This window comes from Pelodiscus sinensis, chromosome 5, assembly GCF_049634645.1.
Source record: "Pelodiscus sinensis isolate JC-2024 chromosome 5, ASM4963464v1, whole genome shotgun sequence".
Classification (NCBI taxonomy): Eukaryota; Metazoa; Chordata; order Testudines; family Trionychidae; genus Pelodiscus; species Pelodiscus sinensis.
In genome coordinates this window covers 117,967,636-117,983,325 of record NC_134715.1, presented here as the reverse complement: position 1 = coordinate 117,983,325, position 15,690 = coordinate 117,967,636, and the positions used below count along the sequence as shown (strand labels likewise).

The 15,690-nt window shown below is 38.5% G+C and overlaps 1 protein-coding gene across 4 annotated transcripts in view; it reads right to left on the bottom strand.

The window, feature by feature from the left end:
• Positions 1-281: 281 nt before the first annotated feature.
• The window catches only part of MXD4 (MAX dimerization protein 4), a 57,600-nt gene continuing 42,191 nt past the window's right edge, over positions 282-15,690 (bottom strand). For all 4 annotated transcript variants that reach the window (XM_006134720.4, XM_006134721.4, XM_006134719.4 and 1 more), the window contains exons 5-6: positions 9,792-9,951; positions 282-5,927 (exon numbers count right to left, since the gene is read on the bottom strand). In XM_006134720.4, the coding sequence (XP_006134782.2) occupies positions 5,779-5,927; positions 9,792-9,951 (309 nt within the window). In that variant the 3' untranslated portion in view covers positions 282-5,778. The remainder of the gene's footprint in view (positions 5,928-9,791; positions 9,952-15,690) is intronic.

The following is a 15,690-nucleotide window of genomic DNA, read 5'->3' as shown; positions in this document are numbered from 1 at the left end:
GGTTGAGAAACACTGGTCTAGATGGTGCTTGGTCCTGCTGTGAGAGTAGGGTGCTGAACTCGATGACCTCTTGAAGTCCCTTCCAGTTCTAGGGTTCTATGATTCTATTAGCTCTTTTACAATAATGGTTCTGATTAATTCACAGTATTGACTAAAATGGAATTTGGCAGGATATTGATTTGGGCCAGTATTTTTATCAGAACTTACATTTGAATGGTAGCTTCAAACTAACAACACTATGAAGACTTGAAAGGAATTTTTACTGAGCAGAACACCCAATGAGCTTTTTATAAAATGTTTATTAATTAACCCTGGGTGAAATGAATTGCAAGGAAAAGGAAAAGTACACACATAAAACAAATTATGAAAGAAGAAAAATTAAAACTGAAAACCATCACAAATCTCAGGTATAAAAATTTGTATTTATATTACAATGAAAAAAATGATACAACACATTACTTCAGTGTGTGCTACTGAGTGTAGCATGCACAATGTATGTGTGTACAAATGAATGTTTACAGTATAATACATCTTAGAAACTATGAAGCGTTCCTTTTCAGATATATATTCCAATGGCTCTGGCACAGAATGTGCCCAGTACACCTTTAGAATTTCACCAGAAACATAACCTCCACAGCAGAAGGATTTTTTTCAGTGCCTACCATGTACTTCACACATAGTGAAATATCACTCAGTAAGACTTTTTATTGCACAGACCCTTTAAACCACATACATTGAATGTCACCACACTTTATATCCGCATTACCTATGCAAAGTTGATGGCTGAAGTTAGATTGCCTTCACTGTGATTCATTACCAAGTTATTCTATAGGTGTACTTGGGTCACCAGGAATCTTTGTTGATATTTATTTCTAGAATTTAGGATAATGACAGCCCAAATTATTTCTAGTAGTTCCCACTTATACTCTGCCTACATTTTAAGTAATTAGCACACATAACTTATTTATTTCTTTTGGAACTATCAATTAGGAATTCCTTTCATTCACTAACCACACTAACACATATTCATTGCTGGTGAAATGTCTCTCATATTTGATTAATTTTATATGTTTTGTTTTATTAGTAAATAAATGCAGCTCTCCTTTTAAAAAACAAACCTAAATTTAGTCATTGCATTCCATTTTGGAAAGGGTTGGATTGATGGATTGAATGTTTTGACACAATTTTTTTAAACACAAGGCACTAGCTTCCCACAGTAAATAAATGTAATGAAAGATTCTGAAATTTAGTTTTTAAACATTAATAAAACAAAGTCTTCACAAAACAAATATATAAAATTGGTATCTTTTGTTCAATGATTGTGCTGGGTGGGTTCATATTTGAGAAGCATTTTATTTTGCATATGCAAGTGACATCTGAGGAAGAAAACACCGTGATAATTAAATAGATTAATATTTGAATTAACATTGATTAAAGGGCCAAGAGATCACTTGTCCTACTTGTATACACTGTTTTATAAAACTGCAAAAGAACCAGGGATTATATTCCACAATTGAGCAAGCTTTAGTGTATTACACAAGAGAACACTTATAGATCAAACTCACATGCACACAATCTCTTACCATTTTTTAAATGTTGTGATTAATTTATCATTTTGACTGAAAATACTAAAATAACATTAGTTTGATAGAACTTATGGTAAGAAGAAAATCAAAGCTAGATAAATATCAAACAAAAATTCTCCATTTGTCATATGTACTCTCTAGATAATTACAAACTACCTCTTTGCCAAAATTCAAGTTGCAGTTGATGTATCTGATCCAATACCCATTCAAGACAGTGAGAGTCTTTTCTCTCATTTAAAATAGGAATTGTACTATGTCCTAGCACATACTTCCAAATTTAAAGAAAGTTTTACAATAAGAAATTAACATTTAATATTTTTGTAAATACCAGAAATGAACATTATCCTTGTCACTGATTTTTTTGGGGGGGGAAGTGGGAGGTATTTCTGCACTCTTCATTCTGGCAAAACTTGTATTGAAGTCAGTAGGCAAATTACATAAGGAAATACAGGATTCATTTCTTGCATAAGATTATGCCCTTAGATCTCTATGTGGAGAGGCCCTTCAGCTCCTGATATTTTGACTCCTAAAAAGGAAAGGGCAGGTTGGTTGGTCCTCCATCCAATTGTGGAAACACAGCTGTGGAGGGGTAGGATGGGGTAGTCAGGGGATATGCATTCTCCCCCTAAATCTTGTGGGAAATATTGGAAAAATGATTGCTGCCTCAAGCATTTTGACTTTTTCATTGCCTCACCCATGCAGAGAAAACACAACAGGACTCAAGTGGAACTGAGGAGCTGGCAAACAGTAGGCACCAGAACAAGTGCAGAGGCACAGATCCTGGTTAGGACCAGGTCTCTTCCAGATACCTGGGACCTGCAGGTTCTGAAGGCAGACATTCCTCCTTGTTCCATGGGTAGAAGAACAGTCAAACCTTCTCATACCTTTATGGAACAATTTGAGAAAATTCTGCAAGGAGAATTTCATAGCAATTTTCTCTAGACCTTCTTTCATGAGAGAGAAGCTCCAGCACCATACTTCTTTCCACATTAGAAAGTGCAAAAGAAAGAAATTCAGAAATGTGACATTCTCAACTTTAAAAACATTGTAACACAACAGGGCAGGATGACTGGATTAAGTGCAGTTACTCCAAGAAAATGATTAAATACCTCTTCCCCAATTCCCACTCCGCCTTTTTTTAATCACAGCTCCAATAATTACTCACACAAAAAACAATAGCGAACATCCACTTTAAAATTATTTAAGAAAAACAGGAAACTGTATTCATCCCTAGTTGGCATGCCATAAAGTAATGTCATAATTAATATCACTGATGAATAAGGTGGAGAATAATGTTTTGGAACAGCATCATAGGGCTCCATCTGTCACCACAAAAATCAAAGGGCAATAGATAAGAGTTCTTAGCACTTTGGTATGGGAATGATATTGTTTGGGCTTTCGATCTGATCCTGTACACCCTTACTCATGCAAATAGGACATTGGTTATGCCACTGATTTCAATGGGACTACTTTTGTTAGGAAAGATTTGCAGGAATGGGTCCCATATCTGAAAGTGTTATATTGCATCAGACTTTAATTAAGACAAACACTTTATGAAAATTATGCCATATTTTTAGTCTTGATAACGGTTACTGTAGCAATATGCAAAAGAAAAAAATAAAACCCTTTTTATTTCCATTCAGATTATTGGAGTAATTTTTATTGAAAATATAGGATCTACAAAGGCATGGATACCCAGCGTGGAAGAACTCATTAATTTAGCACATTCATCTTTAAAAGGAGAAGTTCAGATCAACATGAAGTACAACAATGTTGGATTTAAAATCTCTACTCTCCTTCTGTGAGTTTCAAATCTCTTTTTATTAGGAGGTTCTGTGCAAGAGCTGCTTGTCATGAAAGGAAACACTTTACAATTCATGAATGTGTTCATTATATAATAAATGAACAGCAACAATATACTAGCCTTTTTTCCCGTTAACAGTCGTGTGTTAAAGTAAACACTTGATTTTTCCAGATTTGGAAATTAGTTACATATGCACCAAAGGAGCTAGTAATATCTGCTGCTTGTCAGCTACACACAATGAGTATATTGCTGTGTGTCTTCCCCAACAACGAGGATTTTAGTAATATGCAAAGGTGTACAACATAATACCAAAACCTGCATCACAGAAAAAGGTTAATTGTTGTTTTTTATTATTCAGCTGCCAGAGTTTATAACCTTAAGTTCCTCCCCAAAGCCAAAGTAGGGATGGCCATAAATTAGGTTATGTAACTTAAAAGTATACATTTTCCTTGTTGGCAAGTTCCAAGCAGTAAGCGAGAGTGCAAACAAGGATTGTAAGCTGCCACAAAATGTATTTTTATTTCTACTCTGTGTTGTAAGAACCAAAGGGAGGCCACATATGTTTAATGTTGAAAGAAAAACTGAATCTTTGTTTTGATCATTATGGTCAGTATGTCATGAGATCTTTATATTAGAATATTAAAATGGTACCACAGTTAGACATCCTATAGCATTATACAATACATTTATTTCCATAGCCATTTAATATTGGTCTCACAGAGACCCTGGCTCAAAAAGCTAACAAAATGTAAATCTGTGTGCCAAGGAATTAAAGGAAGGGCCTCTATGAAGCAAAATGTAATTAATGGTTAACCCTCACCAAAATCTTATAATTGTACTAAAAGCCACATGGATAGAACATGAGAGGATTCATAACTCTCTGCTTCATCTGTAATAAGATGGACAACTGACCATTCAAACAGAAGGTCTTGAAAGAAACAAAGCTTAGTTGCCTTTAAACAATGAAAAAGGAGAGACACACATAAATGGTCACCAAGGCACAATATGACAAGGGTGAAGAGTCCCTGAGACTCTGGTTTGGGTCTGTACCATTCCCCTCCCTATACAAGTAAATGAGAACATTTAGGAAAATATAATACAAAATCTCTTACAGGAAATATAGACTACACTTGCTAAAATCACCTCTCTAAAAGTGTTTATAGCTTTTTTCTTTTCTTTTTTTTTTCTTTTTTTAAAAGACCTTCTTTATACAGATAATGCAAAGACTGGTCCATTTTTTTCTTACCCAGCAAGCCAAGCTCTAATGACTTCACTAAGCCAAAGTTGTATTAAAATACATCTTCGTAGTATTGCTACAATTTGGGTAAATATGTTCTGAACAGCTTGATGAGTACTAAATAAATTTTGCTGTTTTACAGCATACACTTTATTTTTTTGCACTTTAAGAATAGAAAATGCAATCATAGCGTGCAAAAGAAGAAAAATGATTAATTATCCTCTAGCTGAATACTGTAATTATAAGCCATGCCTTCCATTAAAATGTATTGGCAGCTATAAATAGGAAAAAAAGAAACTTTAGGAAACATTCCTTGTAAGGAGAGGTTTAATTATCAAAATCTGGATCATTTTGAGATCTGTATTCTCTATACAAATACTGAAATACTTCAAATGTCATCTCTTCCATTATAACAGGTTAACACTGAAATGTTGCTGTGTGCTAGCTCTGTTATTATTGAGAGAATGATTTGCTGATGGGTGGCTGTTGAACACAAAAAGCAAAAGAAAGTTGAGAATCCCATATGAAGTCATTATTAGAGCTGGCTTTTTTCCTCCCCATTTTGAAGTACAGTAGTGACTTGTTAATATGATCTTTTTTCTAAAGATCATCTGAGATTTGGAGATTTTTTTTCTGTCTGCCTCTCTCAAACATAACTAGTAAAAGAATTTATACTCTACAGCCTGCTATAAAGCATTAATAATTTTTCATTAAAAACAAGAAAAAAGTAGTTGGATTTTTATAGCTTTCACTCACTAACACATCATAGATTCTATTTAATCTTCAATATCTGAAAATGGTTTCTGCAAAATCAAAATGATTTTATTAAACTTCCTTATGCCATCATATGCTTCCAACAGTTTGAATGTAATACTTCTTGCATGGAATGATATGATTTTTTTAAATTTGCAGTATGGCTACATCAAGCTAGCTTTAAGTCACAACTGTACCTAACCACAGTTCTCTGCAACAAAACCATGATTTACAATATCAAATATTGTGGTTACAGTGCAGGGAACCGTGGATACGAAACCTCCATTTCAGAGTGCTGTGGTTGGGGTTTCCCGGAAGAGTGGCAGTTGACACCTCTGGAATTTTCTTCTATAAGTGCTTCAGTTAGATGGTCCTGAGTTGAATTGGTAACTCAGGCATTATGAGAGCCTGGCATTAAGTCTGTGGGAATGTGTATAGCCACCATCACTTGAACTGCTTTGCAAACTGTAGTGGTCTTCAGCATCACTGGCACTTCCAATACTGTCCATTTCACCTGGTGTAAATTCCATTCCTTCAATGTCTACTTCTAAATGAAACACAAAGGGCAGATTTTCAGAAATGCAGGGAATACAGTCAGTTACTACGGACTGATATTGAATATATGATTAAAAGCCTAATATCAAACTCAAATCACGGTTAATTTTCTCAAAATACATTTTTAAATTTAGTGCTAGTGAAAAGTACCAGACTGAGAGCCCTAGAAATTAAATTCTCTACATACTTATCCACATAACAAATACAGCATGACATCAGCGCTAAGGGCTTTCTCATAACTGTCCTGAACTCTTGCGTGTTGTAGAGCTAAAAAATAATAGTTTCGTTCACAAGACCATTTAATACAGCAATCTTTGATAACACTACCAAAATGTACAATTAGTGACAACTGTGGTATAGCAATCTGTCCACTGTGATTTCAACTGATACCAACTAGGGATGTTAAATTGCATTTAATCAACTAGTCGATGGAATTTCCATCAACTACTCGATTAGTCAATAAGGGGGGAAACTGCAGAGCTGCAGTGGGGTTAGCGCCAGGCCCTGGGAACTAACCCCCACTGCAGCTCTACCTTTTAAATGTATTAAGAGCAACCAGGTGGTTAATATGTTTAAAAGGCTGAAGTGCAGCGGGGGGGGGGGGGGGGGCAGGTGAAAACTGGGACAGCTGATTCCTGGCTTGCACCCGGTTCCCCCGCTGCGCTTTAGCCTTTTACATGTATTAAGAACCTGGCTACTCTTAATATATTTAAAAAGCAGAGTCGTGGTGTCTGGGACCAGGCGCAAGCCAGGAATCAGCTGATTCCCAGCTTGCACCTGGTTCCCACTCTCTGCCTCCCCTGCCCCCCACGGAGATGGTGCTAGAGGGAACAGACTTCTAAGCCAGCTCCCCCCAGCACTGGCTCCTGCTCCCCTTTTGCTGCCTCTGACACCAAAGGCAGCATGGTGGGGAAGCAGCGACTAGTCAAGTTACTGCTCGACTTTCTGATAAAAGCTTATGCTTATTGGATAGTTGACTAGTCGCTTATATCCCTAATACCAACAATTCATTTCACAGAAGCCACTGAAAAAAGCCATCATTTGGTAACAAGTTTGAGTAATTAACAACCCAACAAGGGTGGTACCATAGAGTTGAAAGATCCATATTTTATGACTACTACTTTGAATCACACAACCCAAAATATAGTGATGAGTATCATCCTTGACAAAATCTGCAGGTATATCTAGGTCTGAAAAGTGCTTTCCACAGAAAGCACAGTTTATTAATATAATTTAAGAGAAGATATGCCCATTTTCCCAATCCTTCACAAAAAGAAGTCTAACCAAGTAATACTCAATTTTTTTTTAATTGGCAAAAATGCATGCTCTGCAAATGCTGAGTGGCAGTACAAACTGCCTAATGTATTATTGTACCTAGAATTTAAAAACCCCAGATATTGGCCAAAATTTTCAGACATTTTTAAGTCATTTTCATTGCATAGGGCTTGAAGTGGAACAATGTTTTGTTTATTTGATGTTTAATTATTTTATTAAATAATCTTTTTTTAATTTTCCTTCTGCCTTTATCCTTTTTAAATTTTGCCTGAAAGACAGGTAAACTGGGAAGGTAAACTGATTAATAAAAAATGGATTAAATGTTTTATCTTCCAGCTTACTTGGAAAAATTGAAAACATTTTAAATATAATTTCTGATTTAGAAAAGGCTGTTTTTCACTACAAGTTTTTGTTTGTTTGTTTGAAAAATGTCACTAGCTTTACTTATTGTCCACGAGAGGAAGAACATGGAACAACCAGGAGACAAGCAGTTCTAGAGGCTTACAAGCCATCTGAAGAAATGTCTCAATAAAGAGCCAGATTCTGATATTTTTGCTCACAAGAAGTAGCACCTTGTTTCACAAACAGTCCCATGTATTTCAAAGAAACCACTTTTGGGCTAAAGTGTTACTCATACTGACCAAAGATATCTGCATTTAGCCCCAAAAGCTCAATACTACTCCCAGGGTTCACAAAACTAACACTGACTTAGAAAGGTGCAGGATCAAGTCCAAGGCACCAGTATGGTACATGCATATGGAAAAGAAAATTGCACTGCAGATACTTAAAACAAAAACTGTTATCAAAACCAGGAAATTATAAGCTAAATTGGACATGCCACCCTTAAGTCACAGCTCGCAAGTCAGATCTATTTTCAAAAAGGACTTTATTAGTAACTTCCACTCAAAATTTAAAAAAGCAATACAGGAAGCAATAGACAAGATAAATTCATAGTAGGGGATATTACTCTTGATGCAGGTGTAAAATTTCCATTAATGTTGGTGGGAACTCATCACAATCAGGAAAGAACAGATCCTAAAATGTATTATTAAAATCATGGCATACAGGAATTTGTAAGATAGTTCCCAATACTCTCATACATTTCTGTATGGTTTACTGCCTTTAAAATCCTGGTTTGTTACAGTGCTGCTCACATCCTCTCATAGAAAGTGATGAATGAGCTACTAGATCATGTGCCAGATCATCAACTAGTGAAAATCAAGCTAGGTCCATTGACTTCAATAAAATCATGAAGATTTACAGCACCTGAGGTCTTGCCCTTAGTCTCAAGTACGATGATCTACAGCAGTTGGAAAATGTGATGTAGTCAAGGATTATATTAACTATTATACATCTATATTATAAAACATTTTCTAATATATTACCAATGCTCGCTGGAGTTACCCAGCGTTGCTTGGGAAAGTGGAGGAACAAAATTTAGAAAAACTAGTCCATTATCGTTTTTTGAAGGATAGAAAAGTTGCACTGAGATCTATAGGGATTAAAATATAGATGAATCTGCCTCTCTTCTACACGTTCAGGTGCTCTTGATAAAGCCATTCTTTTTGCACCTGCAGTCTTTCTTCCTAGATGCCTTTTTTTAAATGGCATAATATTTTTATAAAATGGGCTAAAAAATGCAATTTGCTGTGTACTGATACATTTTTTAGGAAAAAAATATAATCTGTTCAATAATTAAAGTGAGTTACTGAAAAACAGAGTCAGTATACATTGTTGAAATATAAGTTGACAGTTGATATAACTGAGGTGAGGAGCCTGAGGGGGAAGGGAGTCGCACACCTGCTGCCGGCACCCGAGCCCACACTCCGCTTCCTTGTCCCTCCTCCGGCTTTAAGTGAATGACTGTCCCACCACTTCCCCCGGGAAGCCGCTTCTTCCTGCACTGCCAAGCTCTGTGCAGCCCCAGGGAGAGGCGTCGGTCTCTCATCTCTTCTCTCCCACATCCCTTAAAACCTTTTCCTGGATGAAAGGTTATCCCTCCACCGGCCTTAGTGAGTGACTGTCCCCGTCGCTTCCCCCAGGAAGCCGCTTCTCCCGCACTGCCAAGCTCTGTGCAGCCCCGGGGAGAGGCATTGGCCTCTCATCTCTTCCCTCCCACAGTACCTTAAAACCTTCTGGATAAAAGGTTATCCCATGCAAAGTTTGGTTGCGGTAGCTCTTATAGTGTCCAAGTTATTAGCGCACAAACTTACAAACATTCTCCTTTATATATTAGATATACTAAAATAAACATACTTTCAATAATCTAATTATGAATACAAATTTTAATATACAATAGAGAAGACAAGTTCTTAATGATCTATCATATTGGAGTACATTTCATTTTTAATATTTGCATTGATGACCCATTTACAAATACTCTCAGCTAAATTGTATATTACCTATGTGAAGTAATAACCTTACTTTTTAATTAGTTCCACTGATGACATAAGAATTTACACAGAATTGAACAGATTCCAATGGGACTGTATGCAGAATAAGGCACTACTATATTTGAGTAAGAGTGGCAGAAGCTGGTCCAAAGTTTTAATAAACCAGGAGACCTCTCTTGTTAGATTACCTTGTTCAGAATCAGTGGATATTGTTGATCCCATACTGTCAGTGCGGATACGTTCCATGCCCTGCACAGATAGCTGTTCCAATCTGCGTTTGAGGTAGCGGTGCTCCCGCTGTAACTGTTCTTTAATATTTAGAGCTTTTCGGTCCTGTTCTTCCAATTTCTTTGGGGGTGAAAAATCCATAATTAAATAATTAATTTATACCAATTTTAAAAATGTAAGTAACTTTTTTCAAAATATTTTGATCTATGTTTCTCATATATATGTGTGTAATGTTTAACAATACAAATATATGTGATGGGCCAAAATCTTTTCTTTAGTTCCATTGACTTCAGGAGTTTCAAGCATGCAAGCCGTAGTGAGTCTGGCCCATGACAGAACACCCACACTTGGAAAATATGCCTTAGAAATTGCTAAGCAACTAGTAAGGCTCTCTCAGACTATGGCCCAATTATTGTTGCATTAGTGCAAGGAAATACTTAAATCACTGTGTCACAGGGTCCCCCCACCCCACATTACAAAAATTAGCTTATGAATATGTATAACTCAAAGATGCTTTATGCAAAACAGGTCATCTAGCCTATCATTCAAAAGCCTATGTTCCCTTGAATCTGTATAAAAGGATATACAGTAAGATGGATATATTTGAGGATATGGTCCCTTTGGGGGGGCAGTTGCATTCCTAGATGCTGCCAGCACCCTATAGCTGAGCCCTCCCAGAAGTGAGCTGGTTCAGCATTCAGTGTGTTGCTCTGCTAGTGTGTGGTTACCCCAACTCCGTGCCTTCGCTGGAGAAGACCAGAGCTCCTGGCTCAGCAGGACAGGGTGATGGAGAGCCCCAGAAGGCAGGAAGGTGAGCTCAGTGCCATGGTCAGCACACCAGCTGACAATCCCAAGGGGACTTCTGTGATCCAACCCATCACACACTATACCAATCATTAACAAAAACACATGAAAAATAGGCCATATTAGAATAATACAGAATAAGATAACAAGCAAGAACTAGTTTGCAATAGGGATGTAAGAACTAGTCAACTATCTGATAAGCATAAGCTTATCAGATAGTCGAGTAGTGACTCGACTAGTCGGTCCCCGCCCTTCTCCCACTGCTTCTATCAAAGAGAGGCAGCAAAGGGTGGGAAGCAGGAGCTGGCTTAAAAGTTAGCTTCCTCCAGCACCATCTCCGTGTGGCGAGGAGGAGCTGTGGCACAGTGGGCAAATGAAGCAAGCAGGGCCTGAAGCAGTCCCTGCTCACGTGAGTTCCTACTGTGGAGCTTCAGCCTTTGAAATGTACAAGACCTCTGCGGGCCTCTTGTACCTTTCAAAAGCAGAAGCACTGCAGGGAACATGGGCCCAGAGAGGACTCAAGCAGTCCCCACTTGCCAGCGCTTAAGTCTTTGAACTGTAAGAGTCCCACAGGGCTCTTGTACATTTCAAAACCAGAAGTGCCACTGGGAGCACAGGGCCAAGGGAGACTCAAGCAGTCCCTGCTGACACCATGTTCCCATCTGGAAGAAAATAAGGTGATAGTTAACAGCCAGAATTGATTTGTAAAGAACCAACCACATCAAGCAATCTGATAGCTTTCTTTAATAGGATATCAAGCCTTGTGGATAAGGGAGAAGCGGAGGATATGGTATATCTAGACCAGTGGTTCCCAAACTTTTTGGCATCATGCCCCCCTTTTTGATTTTTGAAAAACCCTCACGTCCTCCCCCACCTCCTCCTGCCCATAGCAGCAAAACTTGTTAAGCAAAAAACAAAAAAAAGAAAAAAGGAACTGAACAGGGCAGCAAAACTTGATGGGGGAGGGGGGAGGCTGGGTCACTTCACGCCCCCTCCCCTCCTGGAATTCGCACTAGCGGACATTTAAAAATGGCAGCGCCCAGCAAGATGCAAATGAAGCCCGAGAAATTCAAATCCCGGGCTTCATTTGCAACTCCGGTTGCCTACATTACCACCCTAGTTCAAACTAGGGTGGTAGTGTAGAAATACCCTCAGAGAGTAGTTATTAACAGTTCACAATCATGCTGGAAGGGCATAACAAGTGGGATTCTTCAGGGATATGTTTTGGGACCAGTTCTGTTCAATGTCTTCATCAACGATTTAGATGATGGCATAGAAAGTAAGGTTATTAAGTTTGCAGATGATACCAAGCTGGGAGGGATTACAAGTGCTTTGGACGAAAGGGTCAAAATTCAAAATAATCTGGACAAACTGGAGAAATGGTCTGAGGTGAATAGAATGAAGTTTAATATGGACAAATGCAAAGTACTCCACTTAGGAAGGAACAATCAGTTTCACACATACAGAATGGGAAGTGACTGTCTAGGAAAGAGTGCTGCTGAAAGTAATCTAGGGGTCATAATGGACCACAAGCTAAATACGAATCAACAGTGTGACACTGCTGCAAAAAAAAGCAAACATGATTCTGGGATGCATTAACAGGTGTGTTGTGAGCAAGACATGAGAAGTTATTCTTCCGCTTTACTCTGCGCTGATTAGGCCTTAGTTGAAGTATTGTGTCTAGTTCTGACCACTACATTTCAAGAAAGATGTGGAGAAATTGGAGAAGGTCCAGAGAAGAGCAACAAGAATGATTAAAGGTCTAGCGAACATGAGCTATGCGGGAAGACGGAAAGATTGGTTCTATTTAGTTAGAAAAGAGAATACTGACAGGGGACAGGATAGCGGTTTTCAAGTATCTAAAAGGGTGTTATAAGGAGGAGGGAGAAAAATTGTTCTCCTTCACCTCCGATGACAGGACAAGAGGCAATGGGCTTAAACTGCAGCAAGAGAAGTTTAGGTTAGACATTAGAAAAACTTCCTAGAGGTCACAGTGGTTAGACAGTGGAATACATTGTCTAGGGAGGTTGTGGAATCTTCATCACTGGAAATATTTTAGAGTAGGTTAGATAGACATCTATGAGGGATGATCTAAATGGTGCTTGATCCTGCCATGAGGCCAGGGGACTGGACTTGATGATCTCTCAAGGTCCCTTCCCATTCTAGTATTCTGTGATTCTATGTAAAATCCCATTTAATTTGTTAACTAGTTAAATGTAGTGTTTAATGGGCTAACCAATTAAAAGGAAGGCATGTGGAGTGGGCCCACAGACAGGCTTCGCCAGTGGCAGGGGATGCTCCGGCTTGCTGTAGCAGCCAGGGCCAGGCCTGCCGTAGCAATCTGGGCCAGGCCTACTGCAGGCAGGGTCTGCTCCAACCCAAGCAGCCCGGACCAGGCCCACCATGGAAAGGGTTGTTCCAGACCATTGGAGCAGCCTAAGCCAGGCCCATCCCAGACGGGGCTGCTCTGGCCAGATAGAGCACCCCTGCCTATGAAGTCTCCACAGCACTGGAGCAGCCACCTGCCCACAGCAGGTGGGAAGCTAATTCAGCCTCCACTGGTTAACCAAAACCGGTAAGCTTCACCCATTAAGGGTGAGGGTTACTGCTTAAGTAGTTAACCATTCACGTCCATATTTCAGAGTAGCCATCTTAAAACATTTGAAGGAAGGAATAATTTGCAATTTTGATCTTGGACATTTGCCTCACATGAAGACTTGTGCAAGGCCAGGCACCATTTGTATTTCTATTATACATAGATAAACACAACATTCCAGTTGGAAAAGAGATTAGCCCACTTATACTTGTTCATTTGCCAGACTACCTGAGCCCAACTGAAAAGATTTCCTTTTCTCCAGCTGCTACTGATCTGCCACAAACTTGAGTTGTTAGGAACACTTTGGCCTTAAATTCTTGATTCAGAGTCAGACTGAAAACTCTGTTTAATACTTTGATGCAAATATCAGTCTGCTGGGGAAGAAGAATGGAATGTTCAAAATCAACTAGAGTGGCTGCCATTTTAACAATATGGATGGAAGACAGGGCTCTCATATGATCAGTCATTGCAGCTACAATAGCAGACCCAGCCAGTTTTCAGAAAAGTAGTGCTGACAATCTGCAAAGCCTCTACACCTGCTGGAGAGAAGCAATCCAGTGGCAATTTGAGAAGAATAGGCTTAGTATAACTCTTTAAAGAGAAAAACTGTTCATTTTCTCAAAATGGGGGATTCATCACATATTCAGAGTGGTCAAGGAGCAAAGCAAGCAAAGGGAATTTATTTCTAGCTGCACCAACATCTGAATGTTCTTGGACTGCATTGGAGACTATTTTTTATTTCAGAAGGTTGAGAAAGCTACTGTGGGGGGAAGCTGTTCTAGATTTGATTTTAACAAATAGGGAGGAACTGGTTGAAAATTTGAAAGTGGAAGGCAGCTTGGGTGAAACTGATCATGAAATCATAGGACAGCAAAATAGAGACAATGGATTTCAGGAAGGCAGATTTTAGTTAACTCAGAGAGGTGGATGGTAAGGTTGCATGGGAAGCAAGACTAAGAGGAAAAACAACTGAAGAGAGTTGGCAGTTTTTCAAAGGGACATTATTAAGGGCCCAAACTATTGCGCTGCATAGGAAAGAAAGTATGACAAAAGACTGCCTTGGTTTAATTAGATCTTGCTTGATCTAAAAATAAAAAAGGCATCATATAAAAAATGGAAACAAGGTCAAGTTACAAAGGATGAATATAAGCAAACAACACAGGTATGCAGGGGAAAGATCAGAAAGGCAAAGGCACAAAATTAGCTCAATCTAGCTAGAGACATACAGGCTAACAAGAAGACATTCTATAAATATATTAAAGCAAGAGGAAGACCAAGGACAGGGGACGCCCATTTCTCAGTGAAGAGGGAGAAACAATAATAGGAAACTTGGAAATGGCAAAGGTGCTTAATTACTTATTTGTTTTGATCTTCACCAAGAAGTTTGATGATGAAGGGACGTCTAACATAGTGAATGCTAGTGTAAATGGAACAGGTTTAGAAGATAAAATAAAAAAAGAACAAGTTAAACATTATTTAGACAAGTTAGATGTCTCCCAATCACCACGGCCTGATGAAATGCACCCTAGAATACTCAAGGAGCTGACAGAGGAGGTATGTGAGCCTATAGCTATAATCTCTGAGAGATTCCAGAAGACTGGAAAAGGGTAAATATAGAGCCCATCGATAAAAAGGGAAATAAGAACAACCCAGAAAACTACAGACCAGTCAGTTTAACTTCTGTGCTAGGAAAGATAATGGAGCAGGTAATTAAGGAATTAATCTGAAAATACCTGGAAGATAGAGTAAGGTGATAGGGAACAGCCAGCATGGATTTGTAAAGAACAATTCATGTCAAACCAATCTGATAGCTTTCTTTTATAGCATAACAAGTCTGGTGGATAAAGGAGAAGTGGTTGACGTGGTACACCTTGACGTTAGTAAGGCATTTGACATGGTTTCACATGACCTTCTTGTCAATAAACTAGACAAATACAACTTAGAGGGCGCTACTAGAAGGTGGGTGCATAACTGGCTGGATAACCGTTCTCAGAGAGTAGTTATTAATGGTTAACAATCATACTGGAAGGGCATAACAAGTGGGATTCTTCAGGGATCTGTTTTGGGACCAGTTCTTTTCAATGTCTTCATCAACGATTTACATGATGGCATAAAGAGTACACGTATTAGGTTTGCTGCCGATACCAAACTGAGATGGGTTGCAAGTGCTTTGCAGGACAAGGTTAAAAATTCAAAATGATCTGGACAAACTTGAGAAATAGTCTAAGGTAAATAGGATGAAGTTTAATAAGTACAAATGCAAAGTACTCCATTTAAGAAGGAACAATCAGTTTCACACATACAGAGTGGGAAATTATCGTCTAGGAAGGGGTACTGCAGAAAGGGATCTAGGAGTTATATGGGTCCACAAGCTAAATATGAGTCAACAGTGTGACACTGTTGCAAAAAAAAGCAAACATGATTCTGGGATGCATTAACAGGAGTGTTGTGAGCAAGAC